Here is a 26797-nt window from a genome sequence, read left to right on the forward strand (position 1 = left end):
TCCACCCCACTACCGCCCCAGAAAGGAAGTGGGGTGTGTTATTCTCCACTTTCTTTCGGGAGGGGTGGGGGTAACCCCAAGTTCTCGCCAGACGTGAGGCTTCTGGCACAAAGTCTCGCATCCTGCGGGTTTTACCTCCCCTAGAGTTCAGTCCAGGCATGCATTTTCTAGGAAGCAAAAAGCAAAACATGTTCAGGGTCCCTGGTTTCTCTGCTTGTTCCGTCCTACGTGTAGTTCAGGTCCACTAACGCTTCTGTCTTGGGACAACAAATGCTGCAGTGAAACCTTCCCACGGGACGGTATCGCGACCACACCAACTGTGGAAGCTCCTGCCCAAAGTCACATTTCAAGGAAAGGATTCCAGCATTACATAATGTCCCCCATTGCTTTCTTGAGAAGAGCAAATAATGCACATTTATAAAGTGTGTCTTATGTGCCTCAAGGATGCCTTGGGACATTTTACTACGTTAAAGGTGCTATATGAATACAAGTTGTTGTTGTTGTAGGGTGTCCCAAAGTATATCGCATCCAGTGAATGACTTTTGAAGAGCAGTCACTGTTGCTATAAAACACAAAAGCCTACATTATCTAAGAGATAAAATGTGAGTTTTCTGGGGGAAAGAAAGCTTTGACCAAAGCTTTGACTGTTGATAAAAAAACTTGGACCTGGTCCGGGAAAAATAAAAAGTAAAAAGCTGCAAAACTGTGGAATATAAACAAAAACCATAAAATGCTGCCGACATCGTGAGCTGGAAGAGGCCATTAATCAGTTACATAAATTATTTGATTAGCTGATTGGCTGTTTTTGCCTGTGGTCTGTTGTGTACGTCACAGTGTCAGCCGTGACTCAGTGAGCAGCACCCTCGCCTCTGAGTCAGAAGGTTGTGGGTTCAAATCCCACTCCACAGACTTGAGCACATAAACCTAGGCAGCTGCTCCCCGTGCAGTGCTGAGGGTTATGTGCCACTTTTGCTTCTAACAATGAGACCAGTAAGGATTAAGGCAGGCTGAATTCTGGACATCTTTACTTTCTTCTCCCTTTATGTAATGTCAGATAGATCTCAATTCATCCTTCATGCAAATTGTCCACTGGTGAATTGTCATTGGCTTTTGGTTGTCATAAGTGTCTTTCATTTGTACCGAACCACCTTTGTCAAAGACAGCCCTTCGATACACGGGACATTTCATTCTGCCCGGAACATAAGAACATAAGAATTAGGAGCAGGAGTCGGCCATTCGGCCCCTCGAGCCTGCTCCGCCATTCAATGAGATCATGGCTGATCTTCTGCCTCAACACTTTCCTGCACTGTCCCCATATCCCTTGATTCCCATAATATCCAAAAATCTATCGATCTCAGCCTTGAATATACTCAAAGACTGAGCCTCCACAGCCCTCTGGGGCAGAGAGTTCCAAAGATCCACCATCCTCTGAGTGAAGAAATTCCTCCTCATCTCAGTCCTAAATGGCCGACCCCTTATCCTGAGACTGTGACCCCTGGTTCTAGACTCCCCAGCCCGGGGGAAACATCCTCCCTGCATCTACCCTGTCAAGCCATGTAAGAATGTTGTATGTTTCAATGAGATCACCTCTCATTCTTCTAAACTCTAGGGAATATCGGCCCAGTCTACTCAATCTCTCCTCATAGGACAATCCCCCCATCCCAGAAATCAGTCTGGTGAACCTTGGTTGCACTCCCTCAATGGCACGTATATCCTTCCTTAGGTTAGGGGACCAAACCTGTGCACAATACTCCAGGTGTGGTCTCACCAGGGCCCTAGAAAATTGCAACATAATATATGAATAGTATAACATAGTTATGCATCGCAAATCTGTTCTGGAGCAAATCTTTTCAGATCATGTGAATATTGTGCTTTTCCATTTGTTAACTGTTGGTTTTATGTAACTTTTCTATGTACAGGGACAGCATGGAGCATGGTTACAGTGAGGAAAGTGAGCCATCGTTACCAAACTTAAGGCCACGACACAGTGAGCTCATCCCCACGCCCTGTGGTCCTGTAAGTATGACATCTTTGTGCTGTTTGTGACTTTGCTGTAGTGAGATTGCATGCCCAGTTAACATAATGGGCCGGGCTTGTGTCGAGGGCATATTCTCGCAGGCAGTTAACGCCTTCTGTGAGGCTCCAACACCTATTGCCGTCCTTGTCAGCCATGGCTCAGTGGGCAGCACTCTCTCTCACCTCTGAGCCAGAAGGTTGTGGGTTCAAGTCCCACTCTAGGGACTTGAGCACAAAAAAATCTAGGCTGACACTCCAGTGCAGTGCTGAGGGAGTACTACACTGTCGGAGGTGCCGTCTTTTGGATGAGACGTTAAACCGAGGCCCCGTCTGCTCTCTCAGGTGGATGTAAAAGATCCCATTTCGAAGAAGAGCAGGGGAGTTCTCCCCGATGTCCCGGGGCCAATATTTATCCCTCAATCAACATAACAAAAACAGATTATCTGGTCATTATCACATTGCTGTTTGTGGGAGCTTGCTGTGCGCAAATTGGCTGCCGTGTTTCCCACATTACAACAGTGACTACACTCCAAAAGTGCTTCATTGTACTGAGACGGCAGACGGGGTTTCAGTTTAACGTCTCATCCAAAAGACGGCACCTCCAACAGTGCGGAGCTCCCTCAGTACTGCACTGGAGTGTCAGCCTAGATTTGTTTGTACTCAAGTCCCTGGAGTAGGACTTAAACTCACAACCTTCTGACGCAGAGGCGAGAGAGAGTGCTGCCCACTGAGCCATGGCTGAGTGGAAACATCTTCTCTAAGTCTACCCTGTCAAACCCTTTCACAATTAAAGCCCTCCATTAAGTTGTGTGTTTCCAAGCTAATGAGGAAAGGTGTGTCAGGAGCTTTTTGATGCAGAAACTGCCCTTTAAAGATAAACTTCAGGTTTACATGAAATAGAGAAAAGTAATTTTTTTCTCCCTCCCCTCACAGGTGAAACAATTTTCAGAACTCACCTGCTGGGAGAAGGCCTACACCATTGTTGCAGCCTGCTCTCTCTTGACTTTGTCCGCGGTTACAGTTGAAAGCATCGTCCGACAGGCTATTGCCGACCGTAAAGGAATTATCCCTGGCCCAGTCGACGAGGATTTCACTATCTCAGTGATTCAGCTCATCGGAGTAGGTAAGAGGCATTGGGTTTTTGCACTGCGCATGTGTGCAGCTCCCCGCTGCTCCCCCACAACCACTCCCGTGCAGCTCCAGCGCAGTTCCCCACAGCGACCCGCACAGCTCCTCCGCAGCGACTCCCCTGCAGCTCCCGCGCAGCGGGATCACCGACTTATAACGGGCCACGCAACCCCTTAAAGGGGCCATACACCCCCACAAAATTAAGGGGGACATTGACTGTGAGTAATTTTAATGGAGAAATGCTTACTGTGTAACATTCCTCTGACTGCTGTTTAAATGCAGTTGTTATTTTAAATGTGTTCACGGCTGCATCAAAACAGAGAAACAAGTTGCAGGCCCCACTAGGCGACTCACTGGCTTTTACATTGAATGATAGAAATTTACAGCGCGGAAGGAGGCCATTCGACCCATCGTGTCCGTGCCGCCTGACCAAGAGCTACCCAGCCTAATCCCACTTCCCAGCTCTCGGTCCGTAGCCCTGTAGGTTACAGCACTTCAGGTGCACATCCAAGTACTTTTTAAATGTGGTGAGGGTTTCTGCCTCTACCACCCTTTCAGGCAGTGAGTTCCTGACCCCCACCACCCTCTGGGTGAAGACATTTCCCCCTCAAATCCCTTCCAAACCTCCCCCCAATTACTTTAAATCTATGCCCCCTGGTTATTGACCCCTCTGCTAAGGAATAGGTCCTTCCTATCCACTCTATCCAGGCCCCTCATAATTTTATAAACCTCAATAAGGTCTCCCCTCAACCTCCTCTGTTCCAAAGAAAACAACCCCAGCCCCAGCCTATCCAATCTTTCCTCATAGCGAAAATTCTCCAGTTCAAGCAACATCCTCGTAAACCTCCTCTGTACCCTCTCTGGTGCAATCACATCTGATGTAATGTGGCGACCAGAACTGCACGCAGTACTCCAGCTGTTGCCGAACTGGTGTTTTATAGAGTTCGAGCACAACAAGCACGGAAGAAATCACGCACGCGCGAAAATGCGAATGGACCACGCAGCCAGTTAAAGGGACCACGCATGCAGAAAGTGAGAGGGAACGTGAATGATTTCATCGACCTTACTTAATGACACCAGCAGTGATCCTGGCTCCGGGCACTGTGCAGTCACGTATGATAATCTTTACTTGTGTTTGTGGATCATAAAGTTCAGTTCCCCATTCGGTCGGGGCACGCGTGGGAAATTCTGATTTTCGGCTTCTTTTTCTTGCTTTCTCCGACATTTTGAAGGGTTTTGTGATCCAGAATCTGAAGCCAAACATGAAAGCAGTTGTAATGGATCACAGTTGACTCTTGATTTTTGTGTCAGCCTCCCGGAGTCGAGGATGACTTGCTTCCACACTAACATGAGTTCTAATCTCACTTTCCAGCTCTGGGTCCGTAGCCCTGTAGGTTACGGCACTTCAAGTGCACATCCAAGTACTTTTTAAATGAGGCTGATGAGACCAATGTGGGAGCCAGGTCTCGAACTTCATTTTAGAGGGCGGAAGATGCCTGTGCGTGAATTATTTTATCGTAGGGTGGCCGTTGCACACCAGCCACCACACGGGCTTGGCAGAGCGAGGTCTTGGTCCAGTGGCAAGGGGGTCCAAGACGACTGGAGACCAGGCTCTGCTGCATGGGCCTAGCACACACACACACACACACACACTTTCCTACTGACCCCCTCCCTCCCTCGGGTCCTCTCTCCCTGGTTTTCAGAGATTACCAGAACCACTTGTTTACGATTTTGATCACATTACAAAAATGAAGGAGCGCAAGGTTTTTGGGTCTGAAGCTGATCAGCCAAACCAAATTATTTGTGCAGAGCTGGAGGAATCTTTTTGCCGTTTTTACTCAATGACTATCAAACAGAAAGCCTACCTGTATACAGGTGCCAGAGCTCCTGATAGAGACGTACACGGGTGTTTGATGAGCGACTCCTTCCTCACAGCTGATCAAAACATTGCTCTGTGTTCGACCAAGGAGCCTGCTGGGAAACCGTTGGTCATTTTCCAAATGAGGCAGAACCTGAATGGGAATCAAGGCTGGAATCTGAACTCACGAGCTAATAGACTGAGAGCCAAATTGGCATCATAAGACTGTCCTAAATTATTTAAAGACATGGGATTAATTTTTAGAATAGTACAGTTGTAGTTTAAACTTTCCAAAATCCAATCTTATCAACAATCAGGAACGAGAACCAGTTTTCTATCTGACCCGCTGCAGTTTGCTGGAGTCACCTTTTTGTGTTCCCTCAGAGTGGGGAAGAAAGACTTGCATTTATATAGCACCTTTCATGACCACCAGACATCCCAAAGCGCTTTACAGCCAATGAAGTACTTTTTAAGTCTAGTCACTGTTGTAATGTTGGAATCAGCAATGTGATTGTTGTGTATGTAATAACTCGATAGACTGAATACTGTAAACCTTATTCCGGCCCAAAGTGCCCGTATTACATGATGGCTTGCTTTACGTACCTGGCGCGCACACGTGCGTACAGCCTCCGACAGTGGCGCCCCCTGGTGGCTAGTAACCCCAAGCATACATACATGACAACATCCCCCTTCAAGATCTTAGTAACAGTCTTTTTACAAGTTGAGACGGTCCGGGACATTCCATTCACGAGTTGATCATCTCAGTTCAACTCCGGCCTTGGGTGAACGTTCTGAGTCTGTTATGACTGGGGGCTGGGGCCGATCTGATGGGAGTGGCAATGACCATATCAGGGATTGAAAGTCCAGATTCACTGATGACAGCAGAGTCCTCTGATGACTGAGGGTAGGTTGGTTGGTCACTGATTGTGTCTTCCTCAGTCTGTTTCGGTTCATCCATGTGTCGCAGCTTTATCTGATCAACATGTTTCCTGCATGTTTGCCCATTCTTGAGCTTGACGATAAACACTTTGTTACCCTCCTTGGCCGTAACAGTACCGGCGACCCACTTGGGACCTTGACCATAATTTAGTACATACACAGGATCGTTAACAGAAATATCGCGTGACACAGCAGCGCGATCATGATACCACTGCTGACTTTGACGTCTGTATTCAACATGATCGATCAAGTCAGAATGGATGAGAGAGAGCTTGGTCTTGAGACCTCTCTTCATCAATAGTTCAGCAGGGGAGACCCCGGTAAGTGTGTGGGGTCTTGTCCTGTAACTAAGCAATATGCGTGACAAGCGAATCTGCAGTGAACCTTGAGTTACACGTTTCATACTCCGCTTGATGGTTTGGACAACACGCTCTGACCATTAGAAGCAGGTTTGAATGGTGCTGACGTCACATGTTTGATATCATTGAGTTTCATGAACTCTTGAAACTCCAGACTTGTGAAGCAAGGTCCGTTGTCGCCCAAAACGATGTCAGGCAGACCATGAATAGCAAACATGACATGAAGGCTCTCAATGGTAGCTGTGGATGTACTGGATGATATGATTATACAGTCTATCCACTTGGAATATGCATCCACCACAACATCTTACCCAGGAAGGGACCTGCAAAGTCGATGTGGATCCTGGACCATGGTTTGAATGGCCACGACCACAGACTCAGCAGAGATTCCACTGGTACTTTGCTTAGCTGCATGCAAGTGTTGCACTGATGCACACATGATTCCAGATCAGAGTCAATTCCAGGCCACCATACGTGAGACGTGGCGATGGCTTTCATCATGACACTACCGGGATGAGTGCTGTGTAGATCATGTACAAACTTCTCTCTGCCTTTCTTAGGCATAACAACACGATTACCCCACAGTAAACAATCTGACTGAATGGATAGTTCGTCTTTGCGACGGTTGTAAGGTTTGGTCTCATCACATATTTCCATAGGTATAGCAGACCAATCACCACTAAGGACACAATGTTTTACAACCGATAAAATCGGGTCCTGTCTGGTCCAGGTCCTAACTTGTTGAGCAGTGACAGGGGTTCCTTCACTCTCAAAAGCATCCATAACTAACAGTAGATCAGCAGGTTGTGGCGTCTTTACCTCCGGTGTGGGCAAAGGCAGACGGCTCAGTGCATCGGCACAATTCTCGGTGCCAGGTCTATGGCGAATGACATAATCATAGGCAGATAATGTCAGCGCCCACCTCTGGATGCGGGGCGATGCATTGGTATTGATACCTGTGTTTTCCGAAAACAATGAAATGAGTGGCTTGTGATCCGTTTCGAGTTTAAAACGAAGACCAAACAGGTACTGATGCATCTTTTTAACCTCATAAGCGCAGGCTAAAGCTTCTTTCTCTACCATGCTGGAGGCCCTTTCCGCCTTTGACAAACTTTTCGAAGCATATGCAACAGGTTGTAGTTTACCCGATTCATTAGCTTGTTGGAGCACGCAGCCAACCCCAAGCATCACAGGCCAATACTAGACGCTTACACGGATCATAATGTACCAGCAACTTGTTACAGCAAAGTAGATTTGTAGCTTTCTCGAAAGCTCTATTTTGAGACACACCCCAAACCCAGTTGTCGCCTTTTCTGAGCAGCATGTGCAGTGGCTCTAATAAAGTGCTCAATCTAGGTAAGGAATTACCGAAGTAGTTGAGTAGACCAAGGAACGAACGCAGCTCCATCACATTCTGAGGCCTGGGTGCATTTTTGATGACCTTGGTTTTCGAGTCCGTAGGCCTGATGCCATCAGCAGCCATCTTCCTCCCCAGAAATTCAACTTCCTGTGCCATGAAGATGCACTTCGAATGTTTCAGCCTGAGTCCCACTTTGTCCAGACGATGTAGAACCTCTTCAAGGTTGTTCAGGTGTTCGGCAGTGTCACGACCTGTGACCAAAATGTCATCTTGAAACACGACGGTTCTAGGGACGGACTTCAGTAGACTCTCCATGTTCCTCTGAAATATGGCTGCAGCCGAGCGAATTCCAAAAGGACACCTGTTGCAGATAAACAATCCTTTGAGTGTTGATGCATGTAAGTTTCTTAAACATGTCGACAAGCTCCTGTGTCATATAGGCCGACGTTAGATCCAGTTTAGTGAACGACTTCCCACTGGCTAGCATTGCAAACAGGTCATCAGTCTTCGGTAACGGGTACTGATCCTGTTTTGAAAATCGGTTGATCGTAACCTTGTAGTCTCCACAAATCTTGACAGTGCCATCACTCTTCAACACAGGAACAATGGGACTGGCCCATTCGTTAAATTTGACCAATGATATGACCCCTTCACATTGGAGTCTGTCCAGCTCAATTTCGACCTTCTCCCTCATCATGTACGCAACAGCCCGAGCTTTGTGATAGACGGGTCTTGTACCCGAGTCCAGGTAAATCTGCACCTTGGCTCCCGTGAAATTGCTAATGCCTGGTTCAAACAGTGAGTGAAACTTGCTCAGCACTTGAGCACATGAAGCGTCATCCACCGATGACAACACTTTGATATCGTTCCAATTCCATTCGATTTTTTCCAGCCAATTCCTGCCAAACAGTGTTGGACCATTTCCTGGAACGATCCATAATGATAGATCATGAACCACACCATCATACGACACCTTGACTACTGCACTGCCAAACACCGGTATGAATTCTTTGGTGTAAGTATGCAACTTGGCATTGACTGGACTCAGCTTAAGCTTCACAGCCTTAGTGTCCCACAGCTTGTCGAATGTCCTTTGGCTCATTATCGACTGACTCACACCCGTGTCCAATTCCATCGATAATGGCACGCCATTTAGTTTCACATTACCATTATCGGTTGGCTCTTTGTCAGGAATGAATACAGTCCATACACTTACTCCTCGGGTATCTTGGGTTGCATGTCCAGGTCCACGCTGGACTGGTCATCGTCATCCACATGGTGAGTCGCAGCACGCTTGCTCAGTTGTGGACACATTCACTTTCGAACAGCCTTTACTGATTTACTGTTTAGAACGACACTGATGACGACGTTGATTGCCCCCACAATGCCAACAGGGTGAAATTGGATTCGTGCAGCTACAGGTTTCACATAAGCAATCGAGTAGGCCCTGACATAAGCAGCTCTGCCATATGCCGACATAATCTTGTTTGCAGTACTTGCCATGGAGCTCCGACTCTTTGATGATATCTGCCTTAAATTATCATCTGTTGTCATGCATGCCTGGGCAATCGCGATGGCCTTGCTCAAATCCAGCTTCCGGAGGATCACCTCGTGGTTCATTCCTATTATGAAGAAATCTCGCAACATGTCTCCCAATGTGTCTTCGAACTTACATGGCCCAGCAAGACGTCTTAGGTCGGCTACGAATTCCGACACATCCTGGCCCTCAGAACGAACATGCGTGTAAAATCGATAGCGTGAGATGATGATGCCTTCTTTTGGTTTGAGATGCTCCTTCTACAACTATACATTGTTTCTACATTACAACAGTGACTACACTTCAAAAGTACTTCATTGGCTGTAAAGCGCACTGGGACCTCCTGAGGTGGTGAAAGGTGCTCTTTTTTTATATGCCCGCTTCTCCCGCAGCCGTCGGGAGCTCTCGAAATATCTGCACTGACCTCTGGGCCACTCTGCCCGTTCCGTCAGCGAGCTGCCTCTTCCTGGCTTCAACTAAATCCCACTCCAAATAATTTGCCGTTTGCCACTTCCGTGCCTGTGTCTGCGCAAAAACCAGGAAATCGCAGAACCTTTCGGGCCGGGAGCCATTTCGAGCCAGAAACGCGATTTGAAGAGGCGGTGCGTAACTGGAGTCATAGAGTCATTATTCCGGCACAGAAGGTGGCCATTCGGCCCATCGAGTCCATGCCGGCTCTCTGTGGAGCAACCCAGTCAGTCCCATTCCTCCGCTCTATCCCCGTGGCCCTGCAAGTTTATGTGCCTCAAGTGCCTATCCAATGTCCTTTCTGAGATCATTGATCATCTCTGCTTCCACCTCCCTCATCGGCAGCGAGTTCCAGGTCATTACCACTCGCTGCGTGAAATAGTTCTTCCTCACCCCCCCGCCCTCCCCTCCTCACCGTATGGAACGGACAGCAGTCAAAAAAGAGAGCTGTCCACTCCATACTCAAGCAGTTGGCAACTATATTGGAACCATTCTGTTCAACTGTACTGCAGCTTGGGTCGCTGACTACAGGAAAGGAGGGCGAGGATGTCGGAGGGTGGAATTGTGGGTGGAGTAGATTGTTGCTAGATGGAAAGAACAAAAGACTTGCATTTCTATAGCGCCTTTCACGACCTCAGGATGTCCCAAAGCGCTTCACAGCCAGTGATGTAGTTTTTGGAGTGTAGTCACTGTTGTAATGTGGGAAATGCGGCAGCCAATTTACGCACAGCAAGCTCCCACAAACAGCAATATGATAATGACCAAATAAATCTTTTTTTTTTTAGTGATGTTGTTTGAGGGATAAATATTGGCCCAGGACACCGGAGAGAACTCCCCTGATCTTTCAAATATTGCCACGGGTTCTTTTACATCCACCCGGGAGAGCAGATGTGACCTCTGACAGTGCAGCACTCCCCCAGCACTGCACTGGGGTGTCAGCCTAGATTCCTGTGCTCAAGTCCCTGGAGTGGGAAGGGAACGAGGTACCAGGCCCAGGTTCTTTGACCTGGAAACTGTGAGGGTTTAAGAAAAAAGAACTTGAGGTGAACTGTAAGATTTTAAACTGGTGGTTACATTAAAAGAGGATATGAAGAAATTAACTGCAGACATTTCACGTTTCCTCGGGAAATAATGGGAAACTGTGGTCTTATATTCCGTACTAATAAATTTGAACTTTAAGTCTCATCTACGTTTTTACTTTGAAGGGGTTTACAGTGTTCATACTTACTGTGTACACTACTACAATTTAGGAATGTCTCTGTGTTTCCCAATACCAATGCCCAGCAAATTTGATTGATTTGTAAGTTGAGAATTGTTTCAGGAATTGTCATCTTTACAGAAAGATTTTCTGCAGCCATGGTTGTTTCAAGCAGAGTTTCTGAACTGCAATACCCCTTCAAAGGCCGAGGGACAAGTTTACTTTCCTGAATGCCACTTCACTGTATGTTTGCATGTCTGTGTCGTCTCCTTGGGCGGGTGCTGCATGTCTGGCGATCAACACTTGCTGGTGAATGGTACACACTGCGATGGAGCATAATATAAACACTGTCCTCATCAACAGCCACACAGGGGGGAGTCTAGGGGAACCTACTGTATGTCCCAAGAACATGAGAATTAGGAGCAGGAGTTGGCCATTCGGCCCCTCGAACCTGCTCCGCCAGTCACTGAGATCATGGCTGATCTTCGACATCAACTCCATTTTCCCGCCCGATCTCCATATCCCTTTATTCCCCTATACTCCAAAAATCTATCGATCTCTGTCTTGAATATACTCAACGACTGAGCATCCACAGCCCTCTGGGGCAGAGAATTCCAAAGATTCACCACCCTCTGAGTGAAGACATTTCTCCTCATCTCAGTCCTAAATGGCCGCCCCTTATCCTGAGACTGTGACCCCTGGTTCTAGACACACCAGCCAGAGGGAAACATCCTCCCTGCATCTATCCCCCTCAGAATCTTAGATGCTTCAATGAGATCAGGCAGTGTCTGCGGAGAGAGACACAGAATTAACAGTTAGGGATATAACAGGGTTTTAAGTAAGTGGAGGGGCAGGGAAACCAGGGAGGGGAGGAAAGAACAAAAGGGAAGGTCTATGATTAGGGTGGAGGGCAGGAGAGATTAGAAGGACAAAAGGGATGATGGTGCGAGGCGAATGGAGGTGGTAACGGGACAAGTAAAGAAACTAAAGATGGGTCCAGAGAGGGTGCAAATGGGAATGGCAGAATCATCCAAAACATGGGGCAGGTTATGCTCTGAAATTATTGAACTTGATGTTGAGTCCAGAAGGCTGCAAAATGCCTAATCGAAAGACATGGTGATGTTCCTTGAGCTTACGTTGAGTTTCATTCGAACAGTGCAGGAGGCCAAAGACGGAGAGATCAGAGAGGGAGTGGAGCGGAGAATTAAAGTGACAGGCGACCGGAAGCTCGGAGTCACACTCGCAGACTGAACGGAGGTGTTCCGCAAAGCGGTCATCCAATCTGCCTTTGGTCTGCCCGATGTAGAGGACCTGTTACTGCTGCTGGCCAAGGAAAGCAGCTCTTGTCCACCGGTTATAAACCAGTTGATCAGTACTAGAAGCCCGTTCCTTAACGTACCAATTGCTCCAGCACTAACGCACTGCCCTCCCTGCTTCTCTCTCCCTAGTGTTCTGCTTTTATTACGTGTACCGTGGGATCTTCCAGGAGAATCGCCAGGAGCTGCTCGTGTTTATTTTCTCCATCTTTATTATGTTGCTGCGATCTGTAGTGAACTTTGTGGCAGCGAAATCAGAGGAAAGGAAAGAATTTGAGGTGGGTGCCACAAGCATGCCCCGTGTTGTCTGATCTACTGGGTGCCACAAGCATGCCCCGTGTTGTCTGATCTACTGGGTGCCCCGTCCCGTGTTGTCTGATCTACTGGGTGCCCCGTCCCGTGTCGTCTGATCTACTGGGTGCCCCGTCCCATGTGGTCTGATCTACTGGGTGCCCCGTCCCGTGTGGTCTGATCTACTGGGTGCCCCGTCCCGTGTTGTCTGATCTACTGGGTGCCCCGTCCCATGTGGTCTGATCTACTGGGTGCCCCGTGTGGTCTGATCTACTGGGTGCCCCGTCCCGTGTTGTCTGATCTACTGGGTGCCCCGTCCCGTGTTGTCTGATCTACTGGGTGCCCCGTCCCGTGTGGTCTGATCTACTGGGTGCCCCGTCCCGTGTTGTCTGATCTACTGGGTGCCCCGTCCCGTGTTGTCTGATCTACTGGGTGCCCCGTCCCGTGTTGTCTGATCTACTGGGTGCCCCGTCCCGTGTGGTCTGATCTACTGGGTGCCCTGTCCCGTGTGGTCTGATCTACTGGGTGCCCCGTCCCGTGTTGTCTGATCTACTGGGTGCCCCGTCCCGTGTCGTCTGATCTACTGGGTGCCCCGTCCCATGTGGTCTGATCTACTGGGTGCCCCATCCCGTGTGGTCTGATCTACTGGGTGCCCCGTCCCGTGTTGTCTGATCTACTGGGTGCCCCGTCCCGTGTGGTCTGATCTACTGGGTGCCCCGTCCCGTGTGGTCTGATCTACTGGGTGCCCCGTGTGGTCTGATCTACTGGGTGCCCCGTCCCGTGTTGTCTGATCTACTGGGTGCCCCGTCCCGTGTTGTCTGATCTACTGGGTGCCCCGTCCCGTGTGGTCTGATCTACTGGGTGCCCCGTCCCGTGTTGTCTGATCTACTGGGTGCCCCGTCCCGTGTTGTCTGATCTACTGGGTGCCCCGTCCCGTGTTGTCTGATCTACTGGGTGCCCCGTCCCGTGTGGTCTGATCTACTGGGTGCCCTGTCCCGTGTGGTCTGATCTACTGGGTGCCCCGTCCCGTGTTGTCTGATCTACTGGGTGCCCCGTCCCGTGTCGTCTGATCTACTGGGTGCCCCGTCCCATGTGGTCTGATCTACTGGGTGCCCCATCCCGTGTGGTCTGATCTACTGGGTGCCCCGTCCCGTGTTGTCTGATCTACTGGGTGCCCCGTCCCGTGTTGTCTGATCTACTGGGTGCCCCGTCCCGTGTGGTCTGATCTACTGGGTGCCCCGTCCCGTGTGGTCTGATCTACTGGGTGCCCCGTGTGGTCTGATCTACTGGGTGCCCCGTCCCGTGTTGTCTGATCTACTGGGTGCCCCGTCCCGTGTTGTCTGATCTACTGGGTGCCCCGTCCCGTGTGGTCTGATCTACTGGGTGCCCCGTCCCGTGTTGTCTGATCTACTGGGTGCCCCGTCCCGTGTTGTCTGATCTACTGGGTGCCCCGTCCCGTGTTGTCTGATCTACTGGGTGCCCTGTCCCGTGTGGTCTGATCTACTGGGTGCCCTGTCCCGTGTGGTCTGATCTACTGGGTGCCCTGTCCCGTGTGGTCTGATCTACTGGGTGCCCTGTCCCGTGTGGTCTGATCTACTGGGTGCCCCGTCCCGTGTTGTCTAATCTACTGGGTGCCCCGTCCCGTGTTGTCTGATCTACTGGGTGCCCTGTCCCGTGTGGTCTGATCTACTGGGTGCCCCGTCCCGTGTTGTCTGATCTACTGGGTGCCCCATCCTTCGAGTCATTCAGTCATCGCTTCCAGCCTTCAGAGCGGTTTCTCTGCCTCCAGCCGAGCAGGAGAGAGAAAGAAAACAGACTAGAAAAGGACAGGAAGATAAAGAAGGCAGATCAGTAAAGGAGAGAGAAGCCGAAAGGGAGAGAAAGAAAGTGAAATTGAAAATAAGAGAAAGCAAATGACCCAGAAAGAGAAGAGACGGGTTTGGATAAGGTAGACAGAGAAAGGCTGTTCCCATTAGCTGATGGTACCAGGACTAGGGGACACAGATTGAAGGTTTTTGGCCAGAGATACAGAGGGGATGTGGGGAAGAACGTTTTTACGCAGCGAGCGGTAATGACCTGGAACTCGCTGCCTACGAGGGAGGTGGAAGCAGAGATGATCAATGATTTCAAAAGGACATTGGATAGGCACTTGAGGGAAATAAACTTGCAGGGCCATGGGGATAGAGCGGGGGAATGGGACTGACTTGATTGGTCCACAGAGAGCCGGCATGGACTCGATGGGCCGAATGGCCTCCTGCTGTGCTGGAATGACTCTACGAATTAATCTGAAAGGGAGTGAGATTCAGAAAAGGAGCGAGAAAAAGTAAATCAGAAACCGAAAGAGTGAATCAAAGAAAGCAGAGAGAGCGAACCGGGAGGAGGGGGAAGAAAGAACGGGAGAGGGGAAGAGAGTAACGAGAACTAGAAAAGGAGACAGAGTAACAGAAAAGAGGAGAGGAGGACATAGAAGGGAAGGAGGGGAGGAGAGCAAAAAAGCGAAGGATAGAGTGAAAAATAGAGGGGATGGAGAAAAATGAAAAGGCGGGGATGAGAAAGTGTTGCAGGGAAGAATGTGAGGGGAAAGAGAGAGAGATAAATGGAAGCGAAGGAGGAGTGAGAGACAGACGGGAAGGATGGAGCAGTGAGCTATGCAGAGGGAAAGATGGAGTGGCTCAAATGATGGCAGTGTGAGAGACAGACAGGGAAAGGACAGACAGACACACACACAAGGTTGTTGTGATCGAGAAATTCACATACACAGAAGGAGAGGGGAAAGTGAGAGCGAGATAGAAGGGACAGAGGAGAGATGCACAAGGGTTGGAGCAGAAATGTTTGTCAGACGTAACAGTCTTGGGGCAGTGGGATCCGGGGAAGGAGAGCATCCTGAATACCCGGAGAAAAAGGGGTTTAATAAACGGATTGGTTTGGCCCTCTTAGACAGAGGGCTGATGGCGGGGTTGATGGGGGCGGGTGGGGAGTGCAGATATCAAATAAGCCGTGAAGAAATGACTTAAAAATATGAAATTATAATAAAATAGAATTTTGCTCCAAAGATTCCAGAGTTTAAAAAAAATTCATTCCTGGGATGTGGGCGTCGCTGGCAAGGCCGGTATTTATTGCCCATCCCTAATTGCCCCTTGAGAAGGTGGTGGAGAGCCGCCTTCTTGAACCGCTGCAGTCCGTGTGGTGAAGGTGCTCCCACAGTGCTGTTAGGGAGGGAGTTCCAGGATTGTGGCCCAGCGACGATGAAGGAACGGCCGATATATTCCCAAGTCAGGATGGTGTGTGACTGGGAGGGGAACGTGGAGGTGATGGTGTTCCCATGGACCTGCTGCCCTTGTCCCTCTGGGTGGTAGAGGTCGCGGGTTTGGGAGGTGCTGCCGAAGACATTACGTCTGTTGAGACACAAAATTACAAAACATTTTCACTTTCAACTTGAACAGTACAATCTGCTGTAAACAAAACTGCTTCCTGATGGTCCCACTTGCCCAACATTGTTCCCTAAATATGTGGAATATTTCACAAGTGTACTGAACGGCTTTTTCCTCTGCCAGGAAAGCAGCTTGTGCGATTATCAAATTGCAATCTTCAGCGTTTTCAATGTTATTGTCCCTGCTATCCATCAACCTGCACTTTGTCAGTCTTTCCCTCTTCCCACCTCCCTCTTTTTAAATGGTTTTCACCCCTCCGTCTCGTTGGTATCTCCTTGTGCTTTTGTTGGCTTCTTTTCCTGACCCTTGCCCTCTTGTGTTACCGAGAAGTGACCCAGTTGGCGACACTCTTGTCTCTGAGTGACACGACTGTGGGCTCAAGCCCGTCCGGCACTTTGATCTTGGCTGACAGTTCAGTGCGACCAAAAGTGCCCTTTCTGTATGAGCTGTGAGCGCCACAAAGAGGCATGGACTCACCAGCTAATCGGCCCGGAGTCACCGACGTTTCATAAATTGCCCTCCTATTTTTCTCCAGCGGTGCTCATCACAGCGCCGCCCATGTGGCACGCTCCGACCCCCCCACCGACTGGTGGCGGCTCCTGTCCGTCCCGCGTGGGAAATTGCCCCGCGTGTATTTGCCCCGCGGGAGAGGACCGCCGGCGCTTGGTGCCCCCGATAGCGTTCCCTGGCGGGGCGCTGTATGTGGTTGGGTGGTGCGTCCGCCGTTAAAGGGGAGGGCACTCCGCCATGGCCGCCATTTTATTTACATTGTTGGTCCGACCATGGCGCCCACGGGTTCGGCCTGGCCTCCAACAGGCAGCCCCCCCTCTTGGTGCCGATTGTCAAGATCAGTGAGTGCGCCCCCTTTGGGTCGGAGGGCAATTTCGGCCCCAGTGCCTTTCTATCAGACGAGACAGTTACACTGAGGTCCTTCCTCCTCCGGTGGTCCGGGGGAACGTTAAGACCCCACGGCAGTATTCAAAGAAACATGGAAACAAGAACAGGGCGATCTCTCCATGTCCTGGCAAACATTCCTCCCTCAACCACCACGGCCAAAAAATAGATTTTAAATGAAAAACTCGATTGTCATTGTGTGGGACAGACTGCCTGTTTAACAAGCTCAGCAATTCTGGGTTAAACACGAGCGCTCAGGCTGCTGGGTCAGACTTGACAATGATCATCGAGTAACTGTCGAAGAGGACTTCAGGCAGGTACTAAAGGCACCGACATGTCCATTGATGTCGGCACACTGAGGTGTCTAAGGAGCGTGGTTTTCAGCAGTTATTTGCAGAAAGCTACGCTTTCGATAGTTACGCTGTATGTGCATAAAGTCTGCTCCGTATTCTCCACCCACTCGTGCCTCGTGTTTACTTGAAACGTGTCATTGTGAACCAGCAGAGGAGGGAGCTTGACCAACAGTTGATCCTTAACACTTTACAATGACGACAACTTGCATTTATATAGCGCCTTTAATGAAGTAACACGTCCCAAGGCACTTCACAGGAGCGTTATCCGACAAAATCTGACACCTGGCCACATAAGGAGATATTAGGACAGGCGACCAAAAGCTTTGTCGAAGAGGTAGGTTTTAAGGAACGTCTTAAAGGCAGAGCTTGGGGCCCAGGCAACAGAAGGTACGGCCACCGATGGTGGAGCGATTAGAATGGGGGTGCTCAAGAGGACAGAATTAGAGGAGCGCAGACATCTTGGGGGGTTGTGGGGCTGGAGGGGGTTACAGAGATAGGGAGGGGCGAGGGCCATGGAGGGATTTGAAAACAAGGATGAGAATTTTCAAATCGAGGCGTTGCTTAACCGGAAGCCAATGTAGGTGATGGGTGAGTGGGACTCGGTGCGGGTTAGGACATGGGGGCAGCCGAGTTTTGGATCACCTCTAGTTTACGTCGGGTAGAATGTGGGAGGCCAGCCAGGAGTGCGTTGGAATAGTCAAGTCTAGAGGTAACAAAGGCACGGATGAGGGTTTCAGCAGCGGATGAGCTGAGGCAAGGGCAGAGACAGGCGATGCTACGGAGATGGGAATAGGCAGCCACATTGCTGTTTGTGGGACCATCCAGTTGGCTGCCGTGTTTCCTACATTACAGCAGTGATGACGTTCCAAAAGCTATTTCATTGGCTGTAAAGCGCTTCAGGACGTTCTGTGGTCGTGAAAGGCGCTATTGAAATGCAAGACTTTCTTCTAACTATTAATTTTTTCCTGGGTTTCTCGTGGAAGTGTCGAGGTAATGAATCCTTCATTGCTGGAGTCTCTGGGCCAGCTGGAGGGTTAGTGACTCAGAAACATTAAGCAGCTGCCCAGCCAGGGGCCAGCGACAGCTCGCGGAGATGGGCTGGAAACGGCTCACTGCAGCGTAGCAGTAAATTCTCGGAAGGACCGAGAAGATGTTGGTCATTGTATAAACACTAATTCTGCTCGTTTTTGTACATTTTCTCTCAGATACGGTTTGGGTGCATTGCGGCATTTGGGGTATTTCTCTTGACGATAAGTATCATTTACCTGGTCAAGAGTCCCAGCATGATGGCCTTCCGAGTGGGTGGAGCCTTTGAAAGTTCGCAGTCACAATACTTCATGCTGAATCTTTCCTTTTCAATGGTGACTTTTGACCTACAAGCTCAGGTATCTGTGGAGAAGTTAACACTGTTTATGTGACCGAACCCAGATCATCTTTCTGGAGCAAGATGATTTAATGTTTTTGTATTTTATAAGCCCACTTTGAGCGTGCAAGTCTGTATCTGTGATTCTCTCTCACTCCCCGTCCCAGTCTGTGTTTGTCTCTGCCTCTCCACCAACCCTTCCTGACCCCTCTACTGTTGGCAAACTGCTTGTCCAACATCCAGTCTTGGATCGGCCGGAATTTCCTCCGATTAAACGTTGGGAAAACCAAAGGCATCGTCTCTGGCCCCCGTCACAAACTCCGCACCCCTACCAACGATTCCATCCCCATCTTTGGCACTGTTCAACCAGACTGTTCAGAACCTTGGCGTCTTATTTGACCCAAGCTGAGCTTCATACCCCCTTATCCTCTCCAGTACAGGACCGCACACTTGGTAGGACATGGTAGGACACTGAGAAGTGTAGAGGAACAGAGGGACCTGGGAGTGCAGGTCCACAGATCCCTGAAGGTAGCAGGACAGGCAGATAAGATGGTTAAGAAGGCATACGGGATACTTGCCTTTATTAGCCGAGGCATGGAATACAAGAGCAGGGAGGTTATGCTTGAACTGTATAAAACACTGGTTAGGCCACAGCTGGAGTACTGAGTGCAGTTCTGGTCACCACATTACAGGAAAGATGTGATTGCACTAGAGGAGGGTACAGAGGAGATTTACGAGGATGTTGCCTCGACTGGAGAATTTTAGCTATGAGGAAAGATTGGATAGGCTGGGATTGTTTTCTTTGGAACAGAGGAGGCTGAGGGGAGACCTGATTGAGGTGCATAAAATGATGAGGGGCCTGGACAGAGTGGATAGGAAGGACCTATTTCCCTGAGCAGAGGGGTCAACAACCAGGGGGCATAGATTTAAAGTAATTGGGGGGAGGTTTAGAGGGGATTTGAGGGGAAATTTCCTCACCCAAAAGATGGTGGGGGTCTGGAACTCACGGCCTGAAAGGGTGGTAGAGGCAGAAACCCTCACCACATTTAAAAAGTACTTGGATGTGCACCTGAAGTGCCGTAACCTGCAGGGCTACTGACCGAGAGCTGGAAAGTGGGATTAGGCTGGATAGCTCTTTGTCAGCCGGCGCGGACACGATGGGCCGAATGGCCTCCTTCTGTGCTGTAAATTTTTATGATTCTTTGATATTTCCATCTCTGTAACAACGGCCGCCCCTGCCTCAAACCTCCCCGGTGTCTTTGCCACCTCCAGACCCCTTTCCCCAGGGACTGTGTGACATTATGGGGAGGCCTGCTTGCTCCTGACCCTGAGAGCTACACCGTGCTGCCCAAGGCAGCCATGTTGAAAGATAGGAGCCAAGACTTACCTTACCTTATGTTAAGCAACGCCTGGATTTCAAAATTCTCATCCTTGTTTTCAAATCCCTCCATGGCCCTCGCCCCTCCCTATCTCTGCAATCTCCTCCAGCCCCACAACCCCCCGAGATCTCTGCGCTCCTCTAATTCTGCCCTCCTGAGCATCCCTGATTATAATCGCTCCACCATCGGTGGCCGTGCCTTCTGTTGCCTGGGCCCCAAGCTCTGGAACTCCCTCCCTAAACCTCTCCGCCTCTCTACCTCTCTTTCCTCCTTCAAGACACTCCTTAAAACTGACCTCTTTGACCAAATCTTTGATCACTTGCGCTAATTTCTCCTTATGCGGCTCGCTCAGTGTCATACTTTTTATCTCATAATCGCTCCTGTGAAGCACCTTGGGACGTTTCACTACGTTAAAGGCGCTATATAAATACTTGTTGTTGTCACAGAAACAACATCAGAGACAATACGAGTCTGTTACAAACAGTGACTGTGGAAAACCACTTGGGTGTAAAGCAAGATTGCACACCGATCAGTAAAATATTTTGCTCACATTTTAAATTTATAATTCACAACAAAAGCTGAATTTGTGTCAGGATACGCACTCCTGACATCTGGTTAAACAGGAGCGTGAATCTTCCTCCCCCACCGAATTTCCCCCATCCCCCTCCTCCCCCCGAATTGCCCCCTCCCCTGGATTTGCCCCCCCCCAAACCTGGATCACCCCCCAGATCCCCCCCCCACTGACCAGGCTCAGTGGAACAGCCCCTGGATATCCTGCTCCCGCTCCCTCTCCCCCGCCCTCCCTCCCCCACAGATCCCCCCCCCCCCCCAGTGACCAGGCTCCGTAGAACAGCCCCTGGATATCCCGCTCCCTCTCCAGGTGGCGAGATGCCCACCAGAGCTCGGTTGCAGTTGGCAGCCCGACGAGAGTATCTCGCTGAGCCATGCCCGTGAGAATTCCTGTGGCCGCTCTCTGGTTCCGTCGCCCATCCCCCGCCCGACCCGCACCCAAAATGAAAATACATTCCGCAGAACAACCCTCAGCTGTGTGTTCCTTCACTGAAAAGCAAACCCGCGTGACCGTGCCAATAAATGTCGCTTCCCTTCCTCCGCAGCTCTGCCTGTGCGTGCTTGTCCTGACCTCAGGAATGTATCACGTTTCGCTGCAGCACAGCATCATCCTGGGAGTGGGCACCTTCTGGGCACTGTTCAAAGCGATCCTCGGCCTCATCGCTGTAAGTACTGCAGATCTGCTTTTGTCACCGTGTGTCTTACATGTGCAGAAACCCACCAGCAGATTTAGAGATTTCTTAGTCAAGCAATTGCAGAGTTTCCGCTTGGCCCCAATACAGATTGCATAATCTCTTCCTCCATGGGCACATCTCACCTACCCAAACCCAAAACACCTCGGTGCAGGTTGGCTCACCCGAGGCATAGATTGCTCTACAGAGAGCCGTCACGGACTTGATGGGCCGAATGGCCTCCTTCTGTGCAGTAATGACTCTATGCTTAGGGACTGTCTGTAAGTGTCAGCCGTGGCTCAGTGGGCAGCACTCTCGCCTCTGAGTCAGAAGGTTGTGGGTTCAGGTCCCACTCTAGAGACTTGAGCACAAAAATCTAGGCTGGCACTCCCAGTGCAGTGCTGAGGGAGTGCTGCACTGTCGGAGGGGCAGTACTGAGGGAGTGCTGCACTGTCGGAGGTGTTGTCTTTCAGATGAGACATTAAACTGAGGCCCCCGTCTGCTCTCTCCGGTGGACGTAAAAGATCCCACAGCACTATTTTGAAGAAGAGCAGGGGGAGGTGTCCTGGGGCCAATATTTATCCCTCAACCAACATCACTAAAACAGATTATCTGGTCATTATCACATTGCTGTTTGTGGGAGCTTGCTGTGCGCAAATTGGCTGCCGCATTTCCCACATTACAACAGTGACTACACTCCAAAAGTATTTAATTTGGCTGTAAAGTGCTTTGAGACGTCCGGTGGTCGTGAAAGGCGCTATATAAAGGCAAGTTTTTAAAGTGTGTGCAGGATAGTGAGAGTATGCCCACAGGCCTGTAGAGCTGTTGCAGTCGAGTGGGTCATTCAGCCTGACTGCCTGCCTTTTTTCCGCGGTTACGTTCGAGCCAGGGTGTCCCTGGAGATGGAGCACGCGGTGTCCACCGGTACGCTCGTGGCCTTCCGCGAGAGGTGGGCACCGGAGGGACTGGAGTGCATCATCACCCCCGGCAACCAAATTTTAATTTGAACCAGTAATGTAACAGTTAATTTGTTTAATTTGTCGGTTTTAGTGCCCCTCTAGAAGGGAGCATTTGATTTATTGTTTTACACAAAATAGTTGTAGAGCTGTTGCATTTTGAGTGCTTAACGAGTCACGTGATGTTCACAAGACTCAATAAAACCCCAGCCAGTTGGGTTCGGGGGATCCATGATGGGGCAGGTGGTTGTGAGCCTGGTGGATGAACTGGTAATGTGTAGTGTGATTGTTAAACTTTTAATAAACCAACTAGTTCTGAATAGCAATGTGTTGCTATGAATTCTTCAGCAAAGAGCCCATGAAGCAAATACATTACAGAGAGCTTCTCATGTTCGGCATGGTGACCAGAACAGCTCGCCATAAAACACTGTGCATTGCCGATATTGCTGTGCCCACACTGTGAACACATGCCGTAACCTGTGGAGTGGTGAATCCACCCGCTGCTGCTTGCTTTTCTACAACCCAATCCAGGGAGGCACCTGGGTCTAGAAGCACACGCTCTCATAACCGGCCTCCAAGCGGGGCCCTGGGTCAGCTGTCACCGCATGTCTCACAGTCTCTTCATCAGCAACATGACGGATGATGGCCAACAGCGAGGGAGAAAATAGGTGCAGGAGTAGGCCATTAGGCCCGGATTTCTCCGGGCCAAAGGACCATCCAGGGCCTTTTCTGTTGTGCTTGTTTTTTTATTCGTTCATAGGATGTGGGCATCGCTGGCAAGGCCGGCATTTATTGCCCGTCTCTAATTGCCCTTCAGAAGGTGGTGGTGAGCTGCCTTCTTGAACCGCAGAGGAGCAGTTAAGACTCAACCACATTGAACATAAGAAATAGGAGCAGGAGTCAGCCATATGGCCCCTTGAGCCTGCTCCGCCATTCAATAAGATCATGGTTGATCCGATCATGGACTCAGCTCCACTTCCCTGCCCGCTCTCCATAACCCCTTATCCCCTTATCATTTAAAAAACTGTCTATTTCTGTCCTAAATTTATTCGATGTTCCAGCTTCCACAGCTCTGACATTGCTGAAAGTCTGGAGTCACGTATGAACCAGACCGGGTAAGGGTGGCAGATTTCCTTCCCTAAAGAATCAGAGGGGTTTTTACGACAATCTGGTCATTTCATGGTCTGGCTTTTTATTCCAGATTTATTTAATGAACTTTATTTAAATTCCCCAGCTGCCGTGGTGGAATTTGAACTCATGTCTCGGGATCATTAGTCCCGGCCTCAGGATTACTGGTCCAGTACCTGCTTACTCATCACCAGGTGCTTTGACAAAGTAGGGTAGCTGTCGAGAGGCTGACTCGCCCTCAGGGTCCCCAGTGACAGGTCCGTGTGGGCAGGTCGCCTCACTTCCTGTTTCAGCCACAAACCCACCTGACCGCTTGACCCTGGACCCTGCCCCCGGGCTGGGAGAACCCATCATATCACATGTCTGGGATTTGTGGAGCATGAGGGAGGTATTTTGGATCCATCTTATACACTGCCAGAATTCAAATAACATGGGTTCAAACTGCATTCTTATCCTGAGTGTCAGGTGGTTTTGTGGTGGGCTTTCTCCGTGTGACCACAAGACAAAATGCACCAATGGAAGCCCTGGAAACAGTAACAAAGCTTCCCGAGCGTAGAGATCCAACTGGTCGATTTTTTTTGCCTACTGAACATGATCAGATTAATGTTTTTTTACAACATCTCCATGAACTATAATGTGGCCAGATTAAAAATAATGATGCAACCTGTTAAAGAATTCCTAATAAGAACATAAGAATTCGGAGCAGGAGTCGGCCATTCGGCCCCTCGAGCCTGCTCCGCCATTCAATGAGATCACGGCTGATCTTCGACCTCAACTCCACTTTCCCGCCCGATCCCCTTATCCCTCGATTCCCCACGAGTTCAAAAATCTATCGACCTCAGCCTTGAATATACTCACGACTGAGTCTCCACAGCCCTCTGGGGCAGAGAATTCCAAAGATTCGCCGCCCTCTGAGTGAAGAAATTCCTCCTCATCTCAGTCCTAAATGGCCGACCCCTTCTCCTGAGACTGTGACCCCTGGTTCTAGACTCCCCAGCCCAGGGAAACATCCTCCCTGCATCTACCCTTATTAAGAATGTTATACGTTTCAGTTAGAGCATCTCTCATTCTTTTAAACTCTAGGGAATATGGGCCCACTCTACTCAATCTCTCAATGAGACACCACAACACACCTTTTCCCGCGAGGTGATGATTTTTCCTTACTGTAATCCCTGTGGTTTTACACAGTTCATTTCCCTATGAAGTACTGGAATAGCAGCAGATATGGGAGCGCTCCCACTCGGGTCTAGTGCCGCAAATGGAAATGTATCACCGGTGAAATCGCGGATGTTTTTCTGAGGTTGATCAAACGTATTGTTGGGGCAGAAGGCAAGGATGCTCATTCTGAAACTGAGCGTGTTCCATCGGAACTGGGAAAACTCGACGGTGAGAACAGTGGTGGAAAAGTGTTCCGCTCACCAGTGCTGCTTTCGCGACTCGCGGTGTCTAGGCTCAAACCTACAGCCTCGCTCTTCATCCTCACTGCTGACAACAGGCCACGGGCTCATTTCCTCTTCCTCCACTATTTTTAGTTCAACTGAACACAGTTTGTTTCACATTCACTTAACGTGAAGAGTTGCCAAAATTATATCATTGTCGTACGAGAATGGTTCCAGGGATGAGGGACTTCAGTGACGGGGAGAGACTGGAGAAGCTGGGGTTGTTCTCCTTGGAGCAGAGAAGGTTGAGAGGAGATTTGATCGAGGTGTTCAAAATCATGAGGGGTCTGGACAGAGTAGAGAGAGAGAAACTGTTCCCATTGGTGGAACGGTCGGGAACCAGAGGACACAGATTTAAGGCGATTGGCAGAAGAACCAAAGGCGACATGAGGGAAAACGTTTTTACGCAGCGAGTGGTTAGGATCTGGAATGCGCTGCCTGAGAGGGTGGTGGAGGCAGACTCAATCATGGCTTTCAAAAGGGAGTTGGATAAATACCTGAAGGAAAAAAATTAGCAGGGCTACGGGGAAAGGGCGGGGGAGTGGGACTGGTTGAGGTGCTCCTGCAGAGAGCCAGCACGGGCTCGATGGGCCGAATGGCCTCCTGTGCTGTAACCGTTCTATGATTGTCAAATTGTGAGAAAAACAGATCATATCGCAAGTCCTTTGTAATGAATTAAACCAGGTTCATATAAAATGGCAGATTGTAAACCTTCTGGGGAAAGGCTGGGCTTGAAACATTGACTTTGCCATTCTCTCCATATATACCGTCTGTTTCCAGAACCTCCTGTGTCGCTTCAGATTTAAACATTTGCTGTTTCTTATTTTTTATTGAAATGAATGAAGCTGGGGTTACTGGGAGTGAGAAAGATTGAAAGCCCATTTAAGTGACCGGGACTCGATTCACTTTCAGTGGAGGAGATTGTGAACTCGATGAATGAGGCCGGGTTTATTTGGGGTGAATGGAGCGGGATTTTTGTAGGATGAGACATTGTGCAAATTCATCCAATTCCAGTTCAACCCACGGCACTATTTGAAGAGCACGAGGGGATTTCTCCTGGTGTCCTGGCCAACATTTATCTTTCAGTCAAGACAATGAAAAAATTAACTGTTTATTCTCTTCTCTGTTTGTGAAACTGTGTAAATTGGCTTTTGCCTCTTCGATCAGAATTTTTTTTCAAGACTTGGGTAATTTAACTACTGTCTGCCCATGTCCTAACTCACACCAAGTCCCGCTCACCCATCACCCCCTGTGCTCACTGCCCCGTGTCCTAACTCACACCAAGTCCCGCTCACCCATCACCCACTGTGCTCGCTGCCCCGTGTCCTAACTCACACCGAGTCCCACTCACCCATCACCCCCTGTGCTCACTGCCCCGTGTCCTAACTCGCACCGAGTCCCGCTCACCCATCACCCCCTGTGCTCGCTGACTCATGTCCCAACTCGCACCCAGTCCCGCTCACCCATCACCCCCTGTGCTCACTGCCCCGTGTCTTAACTCACACCAAGTCCCGCTCACCCATCACCCCCTGTGCTCACTGCCCCGTGTCCTAACTCACACCAAGTCCCACTCACCCATCACCCCCTGTGCTCACTGCCCCGTGTCCTAACTCACACCAAGTCCCGCTCACCCATCACCCACTGTGCTCGCTGCCCCGTGTCCTAACTCACACCGAGTCCCACTCACCCATCACCCCCTGTGCTCACTGCCCCGTGTCCTAACTCGCACCGAGTCCCGCTCACCCATCACCCCCTGTGCTCGCTGACTCATGTCCCAACTCGCACCCAGTCCCGCTCACCCATCACCCCCTGTGCTCACTGCCCCGTGTCTTAACTCACACCAAGTCCCGCTCACCCATCACCCCCTGTGCTCACTGCCCCGTGTCCTAACTCACACCAAGTCCCACTCACCCATCACCCCCTGTGCTCACTGCCCCGTGTCCTAACTCGCAGCGAGTCCCGCTCACCCATCACCCCCTGTGCTCACTGCCCCGTGTCCTAACTCACACAGAGTCCTGCTCACCCATCACCCCCTGTGCTCACTGCCCCGTGTCCTAACTCACACCCAGTCCCGCTCACCCATCACACCCTGTGCTCGCTGCCCCGTGTCCTAACTCGCACTGAGTCCCGCTCACCCATCACC

General features: G+C 50.0%; 1 protein-coding gene across 2 annotated transcripts in view; it reads left to right on the forward strand.

Moving 5' to 3' along the window:
* The window catches only part of LOC139229341 (uncharacterized), a 52811-nt gene that overhangs the window by 8558 nt on the left and 17456 nt on the right, over positions 1–26797 (forward strand). For both annotated transcript variants that reach the window (XM_070861048.1, XM_070861047.1), the window contains exons 3-7: positions 1920–2016; positions 2950–3139; positions 12312–12457; positions 18354–18533; positions 21006–21125. In XM_070861048.1, the coding sequence (XP_070717149.1) occupies positions 1927–2016; positions 2950–3139; positions 12312–12457; positions 18354–18533; positions 21006–21125 (726 nt within the window). In that variant the 5' untranslated portion in view covers positions 1920–1926. The remainder of the gene's footprint in view (positions 1–1919; positions 2017–2949; positions 3140–12311; positions 12458–18353; positions 18534–21005; positions 21126–26797) is intronic.

The sequence above is a fragment of the Pristiophorus japonicus genome, chromosome 18 (assembly GCF_044704955.1).
Source record: "Pristiophorus japonicus isolate sPriJap1 chromosome 18, sPriJap1.hap1, whole genome shotgun sequence".
Classification (NCBI taxonomy): Eukaryota; Metazoa; Chordata; class Chondrichthyes; family Pristiophoridae; genus Pristiophorus; species Pristiophorus japonicus.